Below are 16976 nucleotides of genomic sequence, written 5' to 3'. Positions count from 1 at the left end.
CAAACATTAACAGTGTTTCAGCTATCAAATTATAGATTAAAATCCAGTCCAATAATGTAATATTATTCCGAAATTGGCTACTCTGCATGATGAGTACCTTAGTTTCGGTACTCCACATTTATTTTGATGTCAATACTTTTATAATTTGACTTAAGTCATGGTTTGATCGCAGGACTTTAACTTGTAACAGAGTATTCTGCACTATAACTGATACTCTTACTTGCATAGATCTTTCTGCATGTTTATATACTGTAAATTCACTCATTAGTACTTATGATCTGAGATGCAATGTAGGTCAAGGAGAAACACAAGGAAACGGCAACATTTACATCACTACTACTTTTTATTTGGCAAACAGCTTGAGATAGTTTCTCTTTTTCAGTGTACAGTATATATATACTATAATAAACCAACACATTCTGTTTTATAACCATTTTTTCTCATTTTACATATTACAGCTTACAAATATAGCTGATCTTTTGGACAAAATTACAGTTTCTGTTCGACACCTAAATGATTATGCTATATAAAAACCCAAACATCTTACATTCATGATTAGAAAAAGTAGGCTATATGAAATCAGGAAAAGAAAAGCAAAAACACCACAGTACGCAATTTCAAACAAATCCAATCAGGAGGAGGGGAGTCAAGGTTTCACAAACGTCTGAATCTGAATATCGCTCTGAATCTGAAGTCAGGCCCTCTGAGAGAAGTTTGCTGCTATTCCAAAATCATCAGCACGGAGAAGATATCAAGGAACAACAACAATACTGTCACGTAAGAAGAAGAATGGTTAAATCTCTGTACTCTGTCCAAAGTTAGAAACTAATACCTTGCCGTGGATTATAATGGATACTTGATAAAAACTAAACTTTGCATTTCAAACTGTACATATTACTTCATACCTCACATCTCTCTCGCCAGAGCTGTTTTAAGCCTTAATCCAAAGGATTATGCAAATGCTTCCGAGCTTTCCTTTCATGCCTTGCTATCTCGGCATGAGACATCTGCTTAAATTGGACATCTCTCTCACATCTGTAAGACAAAGTTGAACATTATGCATGAGGGAGCTGCCATTTGGACTTTGGGAAAGCAAGTAAACAGTAATAAAAACCCAGCGCTGTGAATGCTTTGTTCACGGGCAAACATTTGTTTTTCTCCTTGATGTTTGAAATAATTGAATCAGCACAGAGTAGTTTTATTAAAGATGAACTAAAAGTCTTAGAAATGCAACGGTTTGCTTTTGTTTCACCACTTCCGCTGTGAAACCTGAATCTCACCAGTTTGTACACAGTATTGCTGAATATTTGATTTGTTAGTCTTTTGGATACATGTCTATAGCATTACATCGTATCAAAAACCCAGATTAGACATGCTTTAGGCTAAACAGTGTCTGCTAAAATAAATGGTCTTTTTTTTGTGTTTTATTTTTTGTACTGTAGATAACAAGATAATCTTTCCAGACGTCTGGATTTTTTACATGACAACGTTTGCAAGCATTGATCTAATCTTAACATCTAAATAGAAAACAAGACCAGATTATTCTAAAACTCATCTTTGAACACTTGTTCACAAAATAAAACAAAAATAGGATGCACTTTGTTTAATCCAAAGCTCACAAATAGTTTTTTTAAAGGTTTTTTGTAATCTTTTTTAGTTTTTTTTTTACCTTTACCTGCCTTTCATCTTTACTACCGATGCACCAGAACGGTGTTGGACTTCGACATGAACTGGAATGACTTTGATGTGTAAACACAGCGGCACAGCCTGATGTAAGACAAGACGCTAAAATTCAACAATCAGTAACTGTGGATCAGGAATGTGAAGGAGCAAACAGAGAATTACAAACTACTTTCCGTTTCAGCTTAAACACAAACAATTCTCATTATTTTACTTAAAAGATAAACTGTCATAATGATAAATAAATATTTATATTTGTATATTGCCATAATATATTCTAATATATTCATAATTTGATAAAGATTTCACAATATAGTTTGGTTTGTGCTGTTGCTCTAAATAATTACAAAATATATATAACTGTGGAATGTTATTTTATTTTATTCAGCCGAGTAATTCCACCCAAAGCCGCATTCACATCGCTCTAACTTGTCGCCGGACATCGCTCAAATTTTTCGCTGAACTTCGCTAGAATTTGTCGCCTGACATCGCTCGAAAATTGTGGCCAAGCTTTTTATCTCGTTTCGCGCTGACCGTTCGACAAGAAACCAATCAGATGACAGCTGTAGTTGGTGGTGCAAGCTAGCAGGGGACGTTACAATAACAACTAAACCAACTAGTTGTTTTCAGCAAGGCAAAGAGCTGATGTGAATGCAGCTTTAGAAATGAGGTTTCTGAAAGACCTGGCAAGAAGCTAGACGGATAAAGTAGCTTAGTAGTGTGGCTATGACACACACACATACTCACACACGTTCCTTTTACCTCCTTAGTGAATGCTGCATTTTCTTGGAATGTCTTAGAAACTATAAGCACAAGTGTCCTTCATAGTAAAAAGGGGGGAATCACGGATAAAAGGTGCAGGAATGTAACGGTTTTCACACTGCACAATGACAGAATTACAAAGGGTACACATTTACTTTGCAGTGGTTTGAATGCAGCGTTAATTCACCCACGGAGAAGTGTTTAAGTACTTAGCAACACAGTGTAAGCATGTAGAATGACGGTGTAAAAACACAATGCGAGTGTTCATGCTTACATTGTGCAAATAAGCCTCTCTATAATGGCAGAATTGTTTAATACTTACACAGTATTAGTGAGTACTTGAAGCACTAACCCATAGCTTAACACACAGATGACTACACTCCAGTAAGGGTTTTGTAAAATGTGGAGGAACATGGAGGTATATGTCACTGACAGGCTGACAGGGTCAAACAGAGGGGAAACAGGGTTCTGGACTTTCCTTTTTTTTTGGCAGAACTTTCCCAAAGAGAGGCTGTCCGTCCACATTTGGAAATAATTCCCACTGCTCCTCATCTCTCTTTCTCACATCACTTCCCATTTTCACCTGCAAGAATGTTCTTATCAGATACAAAAATCAAAATAGTCGGTATCTCTCCTTTTTGCTTCCAAACAGTTTTGCATTGAAAAATATTTTTAAATCCGTATTTGTATTATTTTTTTTCCCTTCAAATTCCAGACGGTTTTCTTGTGGATCCAGAACTTGTCTCCAGCTGTCGCTACATGTGTTGGGCATCCATTATGTCCAAGTATTTGGCCTCAATGATATGAGGAAGCACGTTGTTCCTAAACACAGAGCAGACAGAATCAATGTCAGTCGTTTCTTGTTAGAGCAGCGCAGGGAGAGAAAACATGAGGAAACAAAAGCCCCAACCATCAGAATGTCAGATCTTATCTCACAAGATTTATCACTTTGCTCTCAGTAGTAGCAGAGAACAAGAGATAGGATCAGTGTTACAGTGGTGGCTGGTGTGTACTTTTGTTGTGTGCACAAAGGCACTATAGGTCTGGAAACAAATGAGTCTTCACACTCAAAAAGTACTTTAAAGAGGCCTTATTATGCTAACTTTCAGGTTCATATTAGTATTTAGTGTCTCTACTGGACATGTCTACATTATTTTATGTTCAAAAAGGTCTTTATTTTTCTCATACTGCCTGTGCTGCAGCACCTCTTTTCACCCTCTGTCTGAAACCAGAGCCCAGTCTGCTCTGATTGGTTAGCTGGCCGGCTCTGTTGTGATTGGTCAACCGCTTGGAGATGTCCCGCCTTAGCCTATCACATACAATGTGTTGGAGCGCTAGCCAATAGGAGCGTTCCATATTAATTTCACTCTGTCACAGAAGTAAACAAAGGAGTCCAAAGTAGGGGTGTGTGGGAGAGAAACTCCCCGTATTAAAATGTGCTGGATTGTCTGGATCTAAATCTAAACCTGTGTAACTATACATCCCTCTGTGAAGATTCTATGTACACGCAGCAGAGTTCCCGGACTATGACTGGTAAAATATGCTGAAGACCAGCAAATCTAAATCTCTCCGGTCAAAATAATTTCCCCTTAGCGCAATACCGCATCAGTTGCGCTACTTATGTGACAGACAAGAAGAGTATGTGACAGACAAGAATAGTCAATTCTNGTGTGCCTTGGCAGTCTCAGCTGCAGCACCTCTTTTCACCCTCTGTCTGAAACCAGAGCCCAGTCTGCTCTGATTGGTTAGCTGGCCGGCTCTGTTGTGATTGGTCAACCGCTTGGAGATGTCCCACCCCTTAGCCTATCACGTACAATGTGTTGGAGCGCTAGCCAATAGAAGCGCAAGTGTTACAAAGTGATGTCACTATGTTACAGAAGTAAACAAAGGAGTTAAATGTAGGTGTTTAAGGCAGGGAGTGGGGGTGTGTGGGAGAAAAACTCTCTCTGGAGGGATACAACCTTTATAACACAGTACAGGAAAGAGAAAACCCAAAAAACTAAATGGGGCCTCTTTAAAAGTCTTCTTTTTAATGCAGTACAATTATGATTGTAGCTATTGTGGCATTAGAAAAGGCCAAACTGTGATCTCTGAATTCAAGTTGCTCAAGTCACTAATTTAACAAATATAAAATGAACAAGTGTATGCAAATGTTTTTGTCATGGTTTCAAATAATTATCACCACACTCTAAAGTCTAAATATAAGCAGCTAAAGAAGAAATATTCCCCTCAGGAGTTGGTTGGACCGATACAGGAAGGTGAAAATAAAAGTGAATATTTTGACTTATATTCACCACAAAAACAATTTCTAAATGAACGCTGATATTGCTCATTGTCAGCTAAATGTAAGGCAACTGTAAGCATACAGTAAGTTACAATATATCAGGTCTGTGTTTAATGCCCCAAGTGCACAACATAAAAGAAGTACGATTTAAATTACCAAACAGTTCAACTCAATAATAGTTAAAGAGTATTTTGGAGAACAGAAGTCCCTCTGGTTGGATGTTATTTATTTGTACTTCTGTTGACATAATGGCTCTTCACTGAACAACTTTATAGCACTTTAATTGCAACCAATAAGCCATTCATAATTTGCAATAGATGTGATGTTTCCACTAGAAGAATAATGACACTCCTTTAATCAGGCGTGCATACTGCTAAATGTGGGCTTTAAAATAGAATCAAATGAAATGTGTGGAAACGTGTGTTAATGATGATTATTATCTGCATAACTAACATGCAGATAATCACACCATATTCTCACAAATATAGGAAAATACAGATGCAGAAGTTTTTCTAGACCAGAGCATAATTTTTTATTGAAGGTATTCCGCTAGGAGTAAGGAAGAAGGAGAGTGTGGTGAATTATTCTGTGAGTTCACAAATAGCATATATAATGCTGTTGGATGTTTCCAGCTGAGACAACATGTACAGCATATATACATTTAATGAGAACTGTAAAAAATTATTCATGAACAATATGTGAAAGGGTCTGAGGCTTCAGCTTCTTTAAAAAAGTATGACTTTTTGACATTAAACTTAAGTTATATAAAAAGAAAATGTAACTACAAATAAATGTACTTTTAATTGAAAATAAATCTAAATTTGTATCGTCACTTTTATCGTCCCAAAAGGTGTTATTTACAAGGATTGGTTTAGTCAAAGATAGGTACATCCACATTTTCCTGAGGATGAAATCATCCAGACTGAGGTCAGACAGCACTAATTAAATGTGTGCTGCTGAATCCTTCCATCATTGTTTAAAGTACTTAAAGTAGTAAGTACAAAACTATTTTCTAACAATGTTCCTGATAAATAATCGTATGAGGCTCACAGGCAGTGAAGGTAGGGGATTACTTTAGTCGTTGTTATTGTGTTCTTTTTTCTCTTTGTACATACCATCAGTACAGACCACTGTCTCATTTGTATGCATATATGTTGCTAAATGACAAACACTGTTTATGAATTGTCGAAACCCAATACAAATATTTTTGATCAGAAAAAACGATTTTCTGGGGCAAAATGGCCGAGGTCGTACCTGATTGGAATCAACATGATCATGAGCAGAGGGAAGATCATCTTCATGTACGGGATGGGGTACATGCCGAACGTGCAGAGCACCAGCAGCTGCATCATCTGCAGGAAGGTGAAGTAGTGGATCTTCCTCTGGGGCACTTTGCGGATGTAGTGGGTCGGAGGGTAGGAGGTCTGCAGGAGGAGAGGATCGGGAGAGATTAATATTCAAACTGAGGACCTTTCCTGTTCTCATGTCTCCTGCTGTCTTAAAGAAACGACTCAGGGAAGAGGACGGCCCACACACCTTCAAGAAGTCCACAGCGGGGTTAGATCATAAATAACACTCAGCTTCAGTGGGCTTTATCTGATGGAGTGTATTTATAGCGTGAGGGGTCTCCTGTGTGAGTGTGAGGCGGGGTGCAGGAGAGAAGCGGATAAATCTATATTAAAACCTGAACGCCTAAAGACTTTTATGCGAAAAATACAATATCTTTGTTTTCCGGCTGGGTGTATCAGAAACAAACTCATCTCTTCCAACTGATCCAGTGTCAGGTCTGAACCATTGCAACAACAGGAGTTGATGAATCAAAAGTCATCACACATCTGACAGTCCAACTATTTCACAATGTTGGCTATCATTTTGGAAACATGACTTATTTGTTATAGGGCTATCACGATTTTCCATATATGATTATCGTGGCCATAATAATCCACAATTACGATATTTTTGCGATTTCTGTAGAACATTTTAAAATAAATGTCTTTGATCAAATGTTATTTTTAAATGTAGTCATGATAATTGTGTGTAAGCAGGGCTGCCAACACTCACGCATTGAGCGTGAGAGTCACGCAATTAACCCATATCTCACGCACTCACGCCACACTTGCCTTTCCTCACGCTAAGTTTTCGTCCAAAATAAATGTATATCAAAATAAAGTGAAGGAATAGCAAACCGAGCGGTCTACGAAATGAGACTGTCTTCTGGCTTAGTTCAGTAAAGTTGGAACGATATTGGGAGATTCTGATTTCACGGATCAATAACTCATGAACAAAACGTTATTCAGACACAAATCACGTCTCCTAAGTACCGTGGTAAGGTTGACAACGAACTACAATCACATTCTGATAAAAAAAAGCCAATACGCGCCGTCCTCCGAGCTGGACACATTACATTGGTCTCTATCCGCAGCCGGAGAAGAAACGAGTGCTCAGGGACCGTCTGCAAAGTGCAACTCCGAAAAAAGAGAATACAATAATATTCAATCACTATTATACAGCTTATCACTACACACATCAATAGTCTCCTGGTGGTCATACTACAGCAAGGAGTTTGGACGAATATGCTTTTGAATAATTTTGGGGAATATTTATAATGTAAATCTTCAATAACTATGGCATCATCTTAAATAACTTTACTATTATACAGTATATTTCTACCAAACTCACTATTTGCATTGTTGTTGTTAGCATCTGGTTAGCTAGCTGCGCTAATGGATATTAGAAGCTGTTTCTAAAACAAGGAGAGGGAGAGCTCTGTCCTGTCAGACTGAGAGAACTACAGTGAGGGACAGTAAGGGACCCTCTGAGTGTTTAGATAGTTAATTTTAGACTAGTTATCTCAGTGGGTCTCAAACGTTTTGTTCACCATTTATGAGAATAGATGAAAAAAACAGTTATGAAATACTATATGACAGTAAAACAAGAACACAGTTTAAAAGGGGAGTGATTTGTAAAATATCCATAAAGAAAAAGAAAATCTGTTTACAGTTCTGTTTCATATGGGTGTTGAGAGATGTATCCTTAAATAGATTTTGCTCTCAAAGTGCACCAGGTTGATGCAGGTAACTTCAATATTTAAAAAAATAAATCTTCCTGGTGAGCATGCCCCCGGACCCCCCTACAGGAGGTGAGCACTCCCCCCACTTGTAAAATAGCACTTTACCTCTGCTTACACCTATATGCATTTTATATGCTGTGAGCTGATTATCGAGCCTTCATTGTAAGAGTCGCGGGTACACTGTGTATGTCCACTGTAGTGCCCGGTACATTAATGGGAAACCCTAGTTTGTACATGTCCAATACATTTGTAACACTGTACACATGAACACTTCTTTTTTCGGTTCACCAAAAAAAAAATCTCACTTCAAGCTGAACTCAAATGTTGGCAGCCCTGGTGTAAGTATATCCAGATAGGGAGCTGGAGAAAGAATCTTAAATGTATAAAACCAAGACTGAAGACTCAACAGTGGAGGTCTGTAAATCTGTCTCAAACTAAATAAACGTTATGAGTCACAGGCCCTTCTTACTAAAGCAGAGAATGCCATCTTTTGATATTGACATTTTGTTAAGAGTTTTTTGTTATTTTACTTAATGTAGAATAGTTTGCTGTTTAATACATCTACGTGTATACATTATTCTGCACGTTGGAGCTCAAACATCCAGGTGAAGTACCAACAACCAAAATACATTTTGAACAAATACCTCTCACTGCCATTTGGAGGCGCCGGTGTGTGAGGGGTAGTGTTAGAAGGACTTTTTTTTTTTTTCAGTAGGAAGGTTAAATCGGACACAGAGGAAAATAGAAACAAGAAATATTATTGTAGATTTACTTGTTGGTAAAGTACAGTATATTGCAAATATTGTTTTTCATATATAACAATAGAAGAAGAAAGGATCAGAAAATAACAACCTTAAATGATGAATGTTCATTTATGAGCTGATCTGTTTCAATTCACTAAACCCACCTGGGATTCAGAGTAAATTAAAACAAACATATTCTTTGGCTCAGATCCGGTCCTCCAAATCCGGTCTACCGTTTGATGTGCAGAGTCCTTCATATGGCCAAACACACACATGTATTTCCCCCCACACACACTTCCTCACCTGCTCCTTGAGGAGGAGAGCTATGCGGTCGCACATCTGGTTTCCGTCAATGGAGGTGAGGGCGATGTAGAGGAACAGGCCGTACAGGACGGGTTTGGGGATCCACTGCAGCGGGAGGGGCAGCAGCAGCACCGACACGCCGATGAAGATGTTGGCAGCCAGAGACGTCAGCCGCGTCTCCTTCACCTGGACGATACTGAGGACACACACACACAATAACACACACAGATGAACGCTTACTGGAGCGCACATGATTGTTTAATACAATGCAACAGACAACGTTTTTTTCCAAGGTTTTCTTATCAGTGTTCCTGCACATTTTCCATTTGAAAAATCTAAATTTTCCAGATGAAATTTCTTGGAGTTTGAGGGAAATATATTAGCCTTGGACTCATTTACAGAAATATGTTATATCATGATTTATAAGGTCTTTTCACCGAAAGGCCTTGTTCTTACACAAACTGACATTGTCACTGACATTGAGCTCACACAATGAAACTCGTCCTAGGAGTTATGAGCAATTCTGGCCCAATGGTTCATTATGTTGTTTGTAGTCCATGTGTCTGTTTTCAGCATCTTTTGACAATCATCATGTTCACTGGGCTCTGGGATTGAGTTTATATGAACTCCTTGTCTTAACCAAGTCAAGTGTTGTGTTGTATAGTGCAGTCACTCAAAGATCAATTAGCATTATATTTTGATGATACAATGTAGAGTTGAAGGTTTTGTATCGTCTGGTGAATTGCACAAATTGTAACAGAAAAGTCCATCCTTTTATTATTTCCAGAGAAGAGTGAAGCAAGTAAAAGTAATATAATATAAGTGTTGGTTCTTAAAATGTAGGGATAAGGCCCACAAAGAAGTGACAAGATACATCTGTGAGGTTCCAAGAAAAACAATATTTTTCTGACTATCATTTTCTTATTTTAACCATCAGTATCTGTTCAGGCGTCTGACAAACGATTGGGATAAAACAATCTTAGAAGGGAAACTGTGTCTTTAGTTTAACAACTCATGAACATACAGTTTGCAACAAACGGGCTAGCATGTGTCATCCTAAAGTAGACTTTTGAGGTTTAGGCTCCAAAACTGATCTGAAAAGATCTTTAGACCATGTAAATCAGCTAAATATCCAGCTGATTAGACTTGCATATGACTAACGTTAATTTATTTCTATTTACGTTGTTTTTACTTATTATTTTAAGTGGGTATTTCACACCTTCGTCTTTATTTAATTTGTAGTTGTTCTTGAAATGCATAAAAGTATAAGTTTGCTCAATTCCTTTTCAAAAGTTGACATTTAAAAAAGGTTGGGAACTTTTCTTTCCATTACCACTTTTCATAGTCAATCATATATGTACATTTGGAGTAATACGTTGTGGACATATGCATACATTCAAAACCCTTAATCGCATATCTTCTTTCAAATCAACATTTCTTATTAGATCTCTTACAGAAGATCGTGCTATGTGCGTTATTATCACACTTGATTACTTGAAGATTAATATATGCTAACTTTGGCCGTAATGATAACCTTAATCCTCTCATATCTTGAAAGCCCCCCCACCTTTTCAACCCGGAGACAAAATGGTTAGTTACATAGTAATCATGCAATCAGCTAAGAGCAGGATACAGTAGCCTGCGACACAAAATCACCGGTCACCGCGTGCTCTGAGGACGACCTTTAATTGAGCGTCTGATTAGCTCCGGCGATGAGGAGGCAGGTAACTCACGTCTCGTAGAGGTGCCCTCCCTCCACACGCTGCTCCACGAACGCCAGCTGGCGCACATGGAGGGTGGAGTGGGGGAAGGCGGCGTGCATCCAGGGCAACCCCAGCACCGACATCAGGATGTTAATGAGCCCAGAGAGCATCAGGTCCCAGTGATACGCCGTGCCCTTCAGCAACCTGCGGAGCAATGCAACTGTTACACTCAAAAACAACAACAACAACAACAACAACAGGCTAAACCACCACAACTCACCCACATGAGAAAGCTAACATTATCCTAGTTTCTACTTTACTGGTTGCGGTTTTATTTAGAAGTTTTCCCAAAGTGCGTCATATCTGTTTTTGCTTCCTGTCTTTGTTCGTTTTCCCGCCTATTTTGAATGTCTTTCCTGGCCTTATAAGTTCCATCTTATCACAATTAGCCTTGCAACCACCTGAGTCCTAAAACCTGTGCATTTGATAGTATTTTACCACGTCTAGTCCCCTCGTCTTAAAGTCAATTTTCTTTTTTAAATGTGTTGTTTAGATGCCTGAAAAACATCTGTAGTTACACAAAATTAAGATATCTTAACATTTTGTCCAATAACATAAAATATGTCAGTGAATACACTCGTGAATGTCCGAAAATGGCCATCGCAAACAAGTGATTAAATGAGGCTACTAAACGTCGTCAGCCCGAACATTAGCAGGTTTTAGATTAGTGGTGGTGACACGCAGTCATGTAACCTTGATGTAGTTAGCTTATATTATAAACCAACTAGACTACCGTAATTTTCGGACTATAAGGCGCACCGGAATATAAACCGCAGCAGCGGTATACCACTCTCGGTTCCACTTTTACTTTTGCGCGCTACCTGTCTCACTCTTTTCCGGCCTCCAGCTTTTCCTGCTGGAACCCGCCGCTTAAAGGTGGGGGTCCGCGGACCGGCCATAGAGCCCATAGAGTTAAAGGTGGTGGCCGTTAGCTGTAAAAATCCATAGATTAGCCGCACCGTTATATAAACCGCAGCGTCGAAAAATGGGGAAAAAGGCGCGGTTTATAGTCCGAAAATTACGGTAATGTTAGCCTTTTACTTCTGGCTATTGCATTTTTCACTTCAAAATAGCGGTGTTAATATGTGGAGGCTATACTGCTGAACAATACCTGTATCATAAACATGAGCACATGTGACACTCAGTTACACAAATTCAAAGGGCATTCATCTCCTAAATTTAGCGTTGCCCTTCAATACAACCGGACTAAAATTGCTCGTATCTCTCACTAACTCTTTCAACAAATAGGAAATCAATGTCTCTTGTGTTTCCATAAATCCAATATATAAACCATATGTATGTGACATTGAAGTAACTGTACATAAAGGGTTGATCTTGCGATCTGATGCCACAGAACATTTGTCTGCACAATAGAGGAAAAGAGGGTTGTTTTCTTACTCTGGTCTCTAAATCCCTAAATAACTTAGGATAAGATTAACCAAGTTTCATTCTGACCTATTTTCCTTCAGTGGAAACATTACTGAATGTATGATGATCTGCATAATAATGACTAATATTTTTAAATGAATAAATTATGACAGAAAACAAAGAAGCTGTTCGATAAACATCTTATTTCCAGATACAAAAAAATGATGTCGTGCAAATCAAAGGATGCATTAGTCAAAAGAGAGCAGGAACAGAAATAGCCATCGCTGTTTTCCGCTTTTGTTCTATTGTTAGGTACACATGAAAGAAGCAGTGAGGGTTAAATACAGCAACTGTGCTTACAAACCTTTTTGATAGGTGTTACATCAACTTCTATTTTTTTTTTTTACATATTGTGACAGCGTTAAAAAGATCGGCATACTTGGGAATCACTTTGTTTTTCATGCTATTGCAACCGTCGTCCTGCCTTCCAGGGAAATCTTCCCCAAACTTCCAGATCCAATTAATTTCTGCCTAACAAATGTCGATGCTAAGGGTGGAAATTCCATCATTATAGATTTCCACTGTAGGGCTGCTCTGAAGTGGTCTCTCCAATGCACATTTCAGAAGAACAGGGTGAAAAGCTCAGCGTAGTGTTTTGGCTCTGAGGCTTCTTCAGAGCTCCCTGACTGTGAACATTTGACTCAGATGTCAAGTTTCTGCTTCAGTTAATCTCCCCTCCCAAACAGACCGGCAAATATCCGGTTTCTGCACATCCCCAAGGTCTTTGGTGACTTCTCAAAGGGTCATAGAAAGAGTTTAAACCAGTAATTGCATGAGATTTTAATCCCAGGATTCACCCTCACTATTTTTATCATTTTGGACAGAATCGACAGTTATCTACTTGTAAATAAAGTCACGACAAAAAGTCATCATAGGATTCAAATATGATGCATTCTTGGTCAAAATGATTCTGTATATGAAGGCATGTTTGTCTCTACCTGTTCTCTGGAGCATTGGTCAGCGAGACGACGATGTTCTGGTCGATGAAGATGAGGAGGGCCAGGAGGAAGCCCAGGCCCATGGCGCTGACCACGTTGAGGGCCGACAGACGCTCAAATGGAGCCACCCTGAAGACGGGCCGGTCATGAACTTTAAAAACTGGAACTGTTCACAGAGCAAGAGAAGAACATTACAACTTGAGCAAAAAAGATATTAGAAAATTAGTAAAATACTCAATCAACGGAAGAGAAATGTTACTTGGCTAAAATAAATACTATGGTCCTACAATATTCAATTACAAGTACAGTACTTTCCACCACTTGATAAATGTCAACTATTTTTTTTTCATTTTTTATTCAAAAACCTCAAACATTGGGAAATTCCAGCTTCTTAAATATGAGGATTTGCTGTTTTCTTTCATTAATACTTAGATACATTTGCTTATAATAGTGGGAAATAATCGTTGGCTGCAGCCCTAATTACACCTTTGAGTTTTAATGAGTTCTTCCTTTGTTAGATAACTGTAGCTTAGGGCATGACCTACTTGATTACATCTCTATGATAGCTAAATTATAAGCATCAGTTTCTTTAGTGGACTTTAAATGGTGACAGGAATGTCATTATTTTGCTTTAAATTCTCCATCAGTACTTCCCAGCTCCTCAGATTCCATCTTCACTCACATAACTGTCTCTGTGACTGCTGTTATGACTCACGTTTCACACCAAAAATCATTTCCTGTGTTTGGCTCTCTTTGTTCCTCTGCTGTAGATCTCATTTAGGGCTGTATCACCTCAAATACTGCTGAATTAAGTGCAGCTGGTTACATTTAGGAGGAAATGACAATGCAATAATGGGGTTATTATCCTATGACTTATTGTCTCTGGAGGTAAAGGAACAGAAAATTGGCCCGGCTCTTAAATTTAAATTCACTTGAGGGTTTGGCGCTTGTCTCTGTGTTTCTGCGTCCGACCCCTGGAGAACAGCTGCTGCCTTGGCAACAATGAATGGAGACTCAAAATGATGCTAAACAATAGAGGATAAAAACTGACTATCTCCCATGTGGTTTGGCCTGTGTCTTGATTAAAGAACATAAAAAGCCAATAAAGGCACCAATAGAGGAGGCCCTGCAGTTAGACAGTCTGTTTTGGAAGTAAACACACAACAAGTTTGGGCCCTTCACCAGATTTGGACCAGAGTTGGAAGCCCTAAATACACACCTCGAGCAAAAACGATATAGCTGACTAGCAACCACTAACAGCTTCCTTACAATTACTTTCCCTCATTTCTCATATTTAATGCAATGTTGTGAATCAAACAAATGCTGTGCTTTGATCAAGGATACAGATTTTTCTTTTACAGGGCCTATGTGTTACAATAAACTCACATTATGTAAGTTCAAAGAAATGTTAATGCACATGCAGATGTTATAAATCAACTATTCTTTCCCTAAGACATGTTTGCCCTAGTTAAAAGCTCAGTAACACAACTGCTAATCACTTCATTATTCATTAAGAGCTGTGAGGAGAAAGATGTGCCTGTGCATGTGGCGTCGAGGGGGGGGAACAGATATTGACTGTAGTAGTTCTGAGAAGTTCTGTATATTTTCTGCAAAGACAATTGTAAAGATTTATGCATTGCCAATATTTTGACTCTCATTCAACTCTCTTAGTTCAATGATGAACAAAAAGATGAGCTTTTAAATATAACATATTTAATGGGGCCTGCTTTTGGGGGGGTTCTCTTTCCTGTAGTGTGTTATTTATGTTTTGGTGCATGTAAATGGTCTGCAAAAGCTAAAATCCCTGTGTTCCCTCCAGGGGGAATTTCTCTCCCACACACTTCCCCCCTGCCTCAAACACCTCCATTGGACTTCTTTGTTAACTTCTGTAACTTAGTGACATCACTAGAATATGAGGTTCTCTTTTTTATAATGCAATAGATTTAGAAATCTATCAAATCTGAATTAGAGACATGTTTTTCAAAATTACCATGTGAACGACTTTGACAATGTCAATTTTTGCCATGTTATGACAGCTGGGGTTTAAAAAATCTGTAAAATATATGTACTGTATATAATCTAATATATGTATCTGTATATTGCATACCGATATAAAACAGTATAACTAGACTGCAGTCCCTTTAGCATCTAGAAAGTAAGTTATGATACTTACGGTCAATGTCACTGAAAATGTAGGAGCCGATGAAGGAGAACATGAGCACTGAGATCGGCAGAGCGCAGTCCGACATCACCTCCCTCACTTTGACATGCAGGAACGGGCTGGAAGAGAAAGGGAGAGAAAGAAAGAAATTAAGAAAGAGGAGAGTGAGCGAGGAGAGACAAATAAGAGAGGAATACAATTACTTTAGACAAGACAAGGACAATGGCTGCAATCCTGACACTGCTTAAGTACCTCAGTCTGCCTTTTGCTTACACAATTGAATCCGGCTTTGAGGTTGATTTGATTACTGGGGGCAATCAGAAGTAGAATATTAATGCTTATTAAATCATAGCCTGGAACAGAAGCTTCGACAGAAACGGTGCTTTGTGAGAGCCCGTCTGGAAAGTTCCTGAAAGCCCCGTCACTCCAGATAATCTTTAGAGTCGAGGTCCCAACTCGGCAGTGTTCGTACGAGATCTCACCCAAACAAGATTGAAACTCCTGCGGTGATTTATCTGAAGAGTGTGGCAGCGCTGCACGTACCTCCTTTTGAACTGGTACAGGGTGTAGCCCATCCATAACGTCCCGAGCATCAGCAGCATGCAGAGGAGCGGCCTCTCTCGAGTGCAATGGATGACGGTTTCGGGGAGGGCGTTGAGAGCGTATCCCGCCGCCACCTCGCTCCTGTTTCCCCCGAGCAGATCTCCAGCCTGATGGAGGATCTGTACGGTTGTGTTTCCAAGCGTCGGTGGGTGGTAGTACCTGAGAAAGACTGAACATCCACAGAGTCTAGTTATCTAGTTTAGCCATTCTATTAAATATGGTAATACATATAAGACAGATTGTCAATAAATGTTAGATATTCATGGTTCCCAGAGGATGAATCCTAGTGATTTTCATATACCCTGAACATGTTTAACTCCCTAATGAAATCAATACTACCCTGTTTGTATATTCAGTACATTTTTTTATATCAAATACTTTCAAAACTACATGCCTCCTGCAAGAAATATTATTTGCCAACAAGCAGCCTTAAAAACAGAGAGCCTATTTCATGGTCCAATCCCCATAGAAAGATAATTTTAAATATTACATTAAGGGATACTGCTGGATGAAGAGACATGGAGGACAGGGACTGTAAACTGTGCAGGGATCGCTAGAGAAGAGAAAACAACATAAAAGTGAGATAAACCTCAGCTGAGCTGTGGCTCTGCACTGAAACCTGATCAACTGGATCATAACAAATATTCACTGAAGGTAGAAAGCACTATTTTGCTCATGTCTTTGTACACTCACACAGTAGGAGATAATAGTTTTAATGAAAATGAAAGGCAGTGACTGGATCAACAGTCAATCTGTTAGATTCCTTAAAGTGGACCTATCATGCTATATTTGGATAATATAGTGTAGGACCATACCTATATAAGGAATATTTATACTTTTTATTTTTCAAAATACAAAACAGATCATGCATTCCTGCATTCCTCATTTCGCTCAATTTAACACTGTCTTTGCATGGGCTGATTCTGTGAGAACAGCACCATCTACAGGCCTGGCATATGTACTACAGCGTCTCCAGCGCTTTCCAACGGCAATGTCCGTGGCTGTCTCCTCCTGATTGGTGGAGTTGGCCCAAAAGCCGTAGCGCCACTTCTGTGATGTCATAGAAGTGTTCAAATCTGGATCAGTCTGTATCAGATCCGTTGCAGTCCCTTTTTAAGAGATTTGGGTATGGAGGAAAATAGAGAGGGTTGTGTTTTCTGACACTTGGTGAGTTCCCTGGAACACCGGGGACACATATTCATGTATAAAAGACGTACAAAAGTGCATGTTGCATGATAGGT

The 16976-nt window shown here is 38.9% G+C and overlaps 1 protein-coding gene across 1 annotated transcript; it reads right to left on the bottom strand.

The window, feature by feature from the left end:
- Positions 1-320: 320 nt before the first annotated feature.
- On the bottom strand, positions 321-15904 carry LOC104941512 (sodium bicarbonate transporter-like protein 11; the record flags this gene model as incomplete). The annotated part of the gene is made up of 7 exons (XM_010766615.1): positions 321-3264; positions 5981-6150; positions 8843-9038; positions 10576-10749; positions 12972-13137; positions 15145-15251; positions 15676-15904. Coding segments are annotated over 7 exons (1109 nt in total), but the record flags the coding sequence as incomplete, so codon positions are not given.
- Positions 15905-16976: the final 1072 nt, after the last annotated feature.

The sequence above is a fragment of the Notothenia coriiceps genome, unplaced genomic scaffold (assembly GCF_000735185.1).
Source record: "Notothenia coriiceps isolate Sejong01 unplaced genomic scaffold, NC01 NC01_scaffold00003453, whole genome shotgun sequence".
In the NCBI taxonomy this organism is placed as follows: Eukaryota; Metazoa; Chordata; class Actinopteri; order Perciformes; family Nototheniidae; genus Notothenia; species Notothenia coriiceps.
Note: the sequence above shows the minus strand (reverse complement) of the source record. Positions and strands in the feature narration are given on the sequence as shown.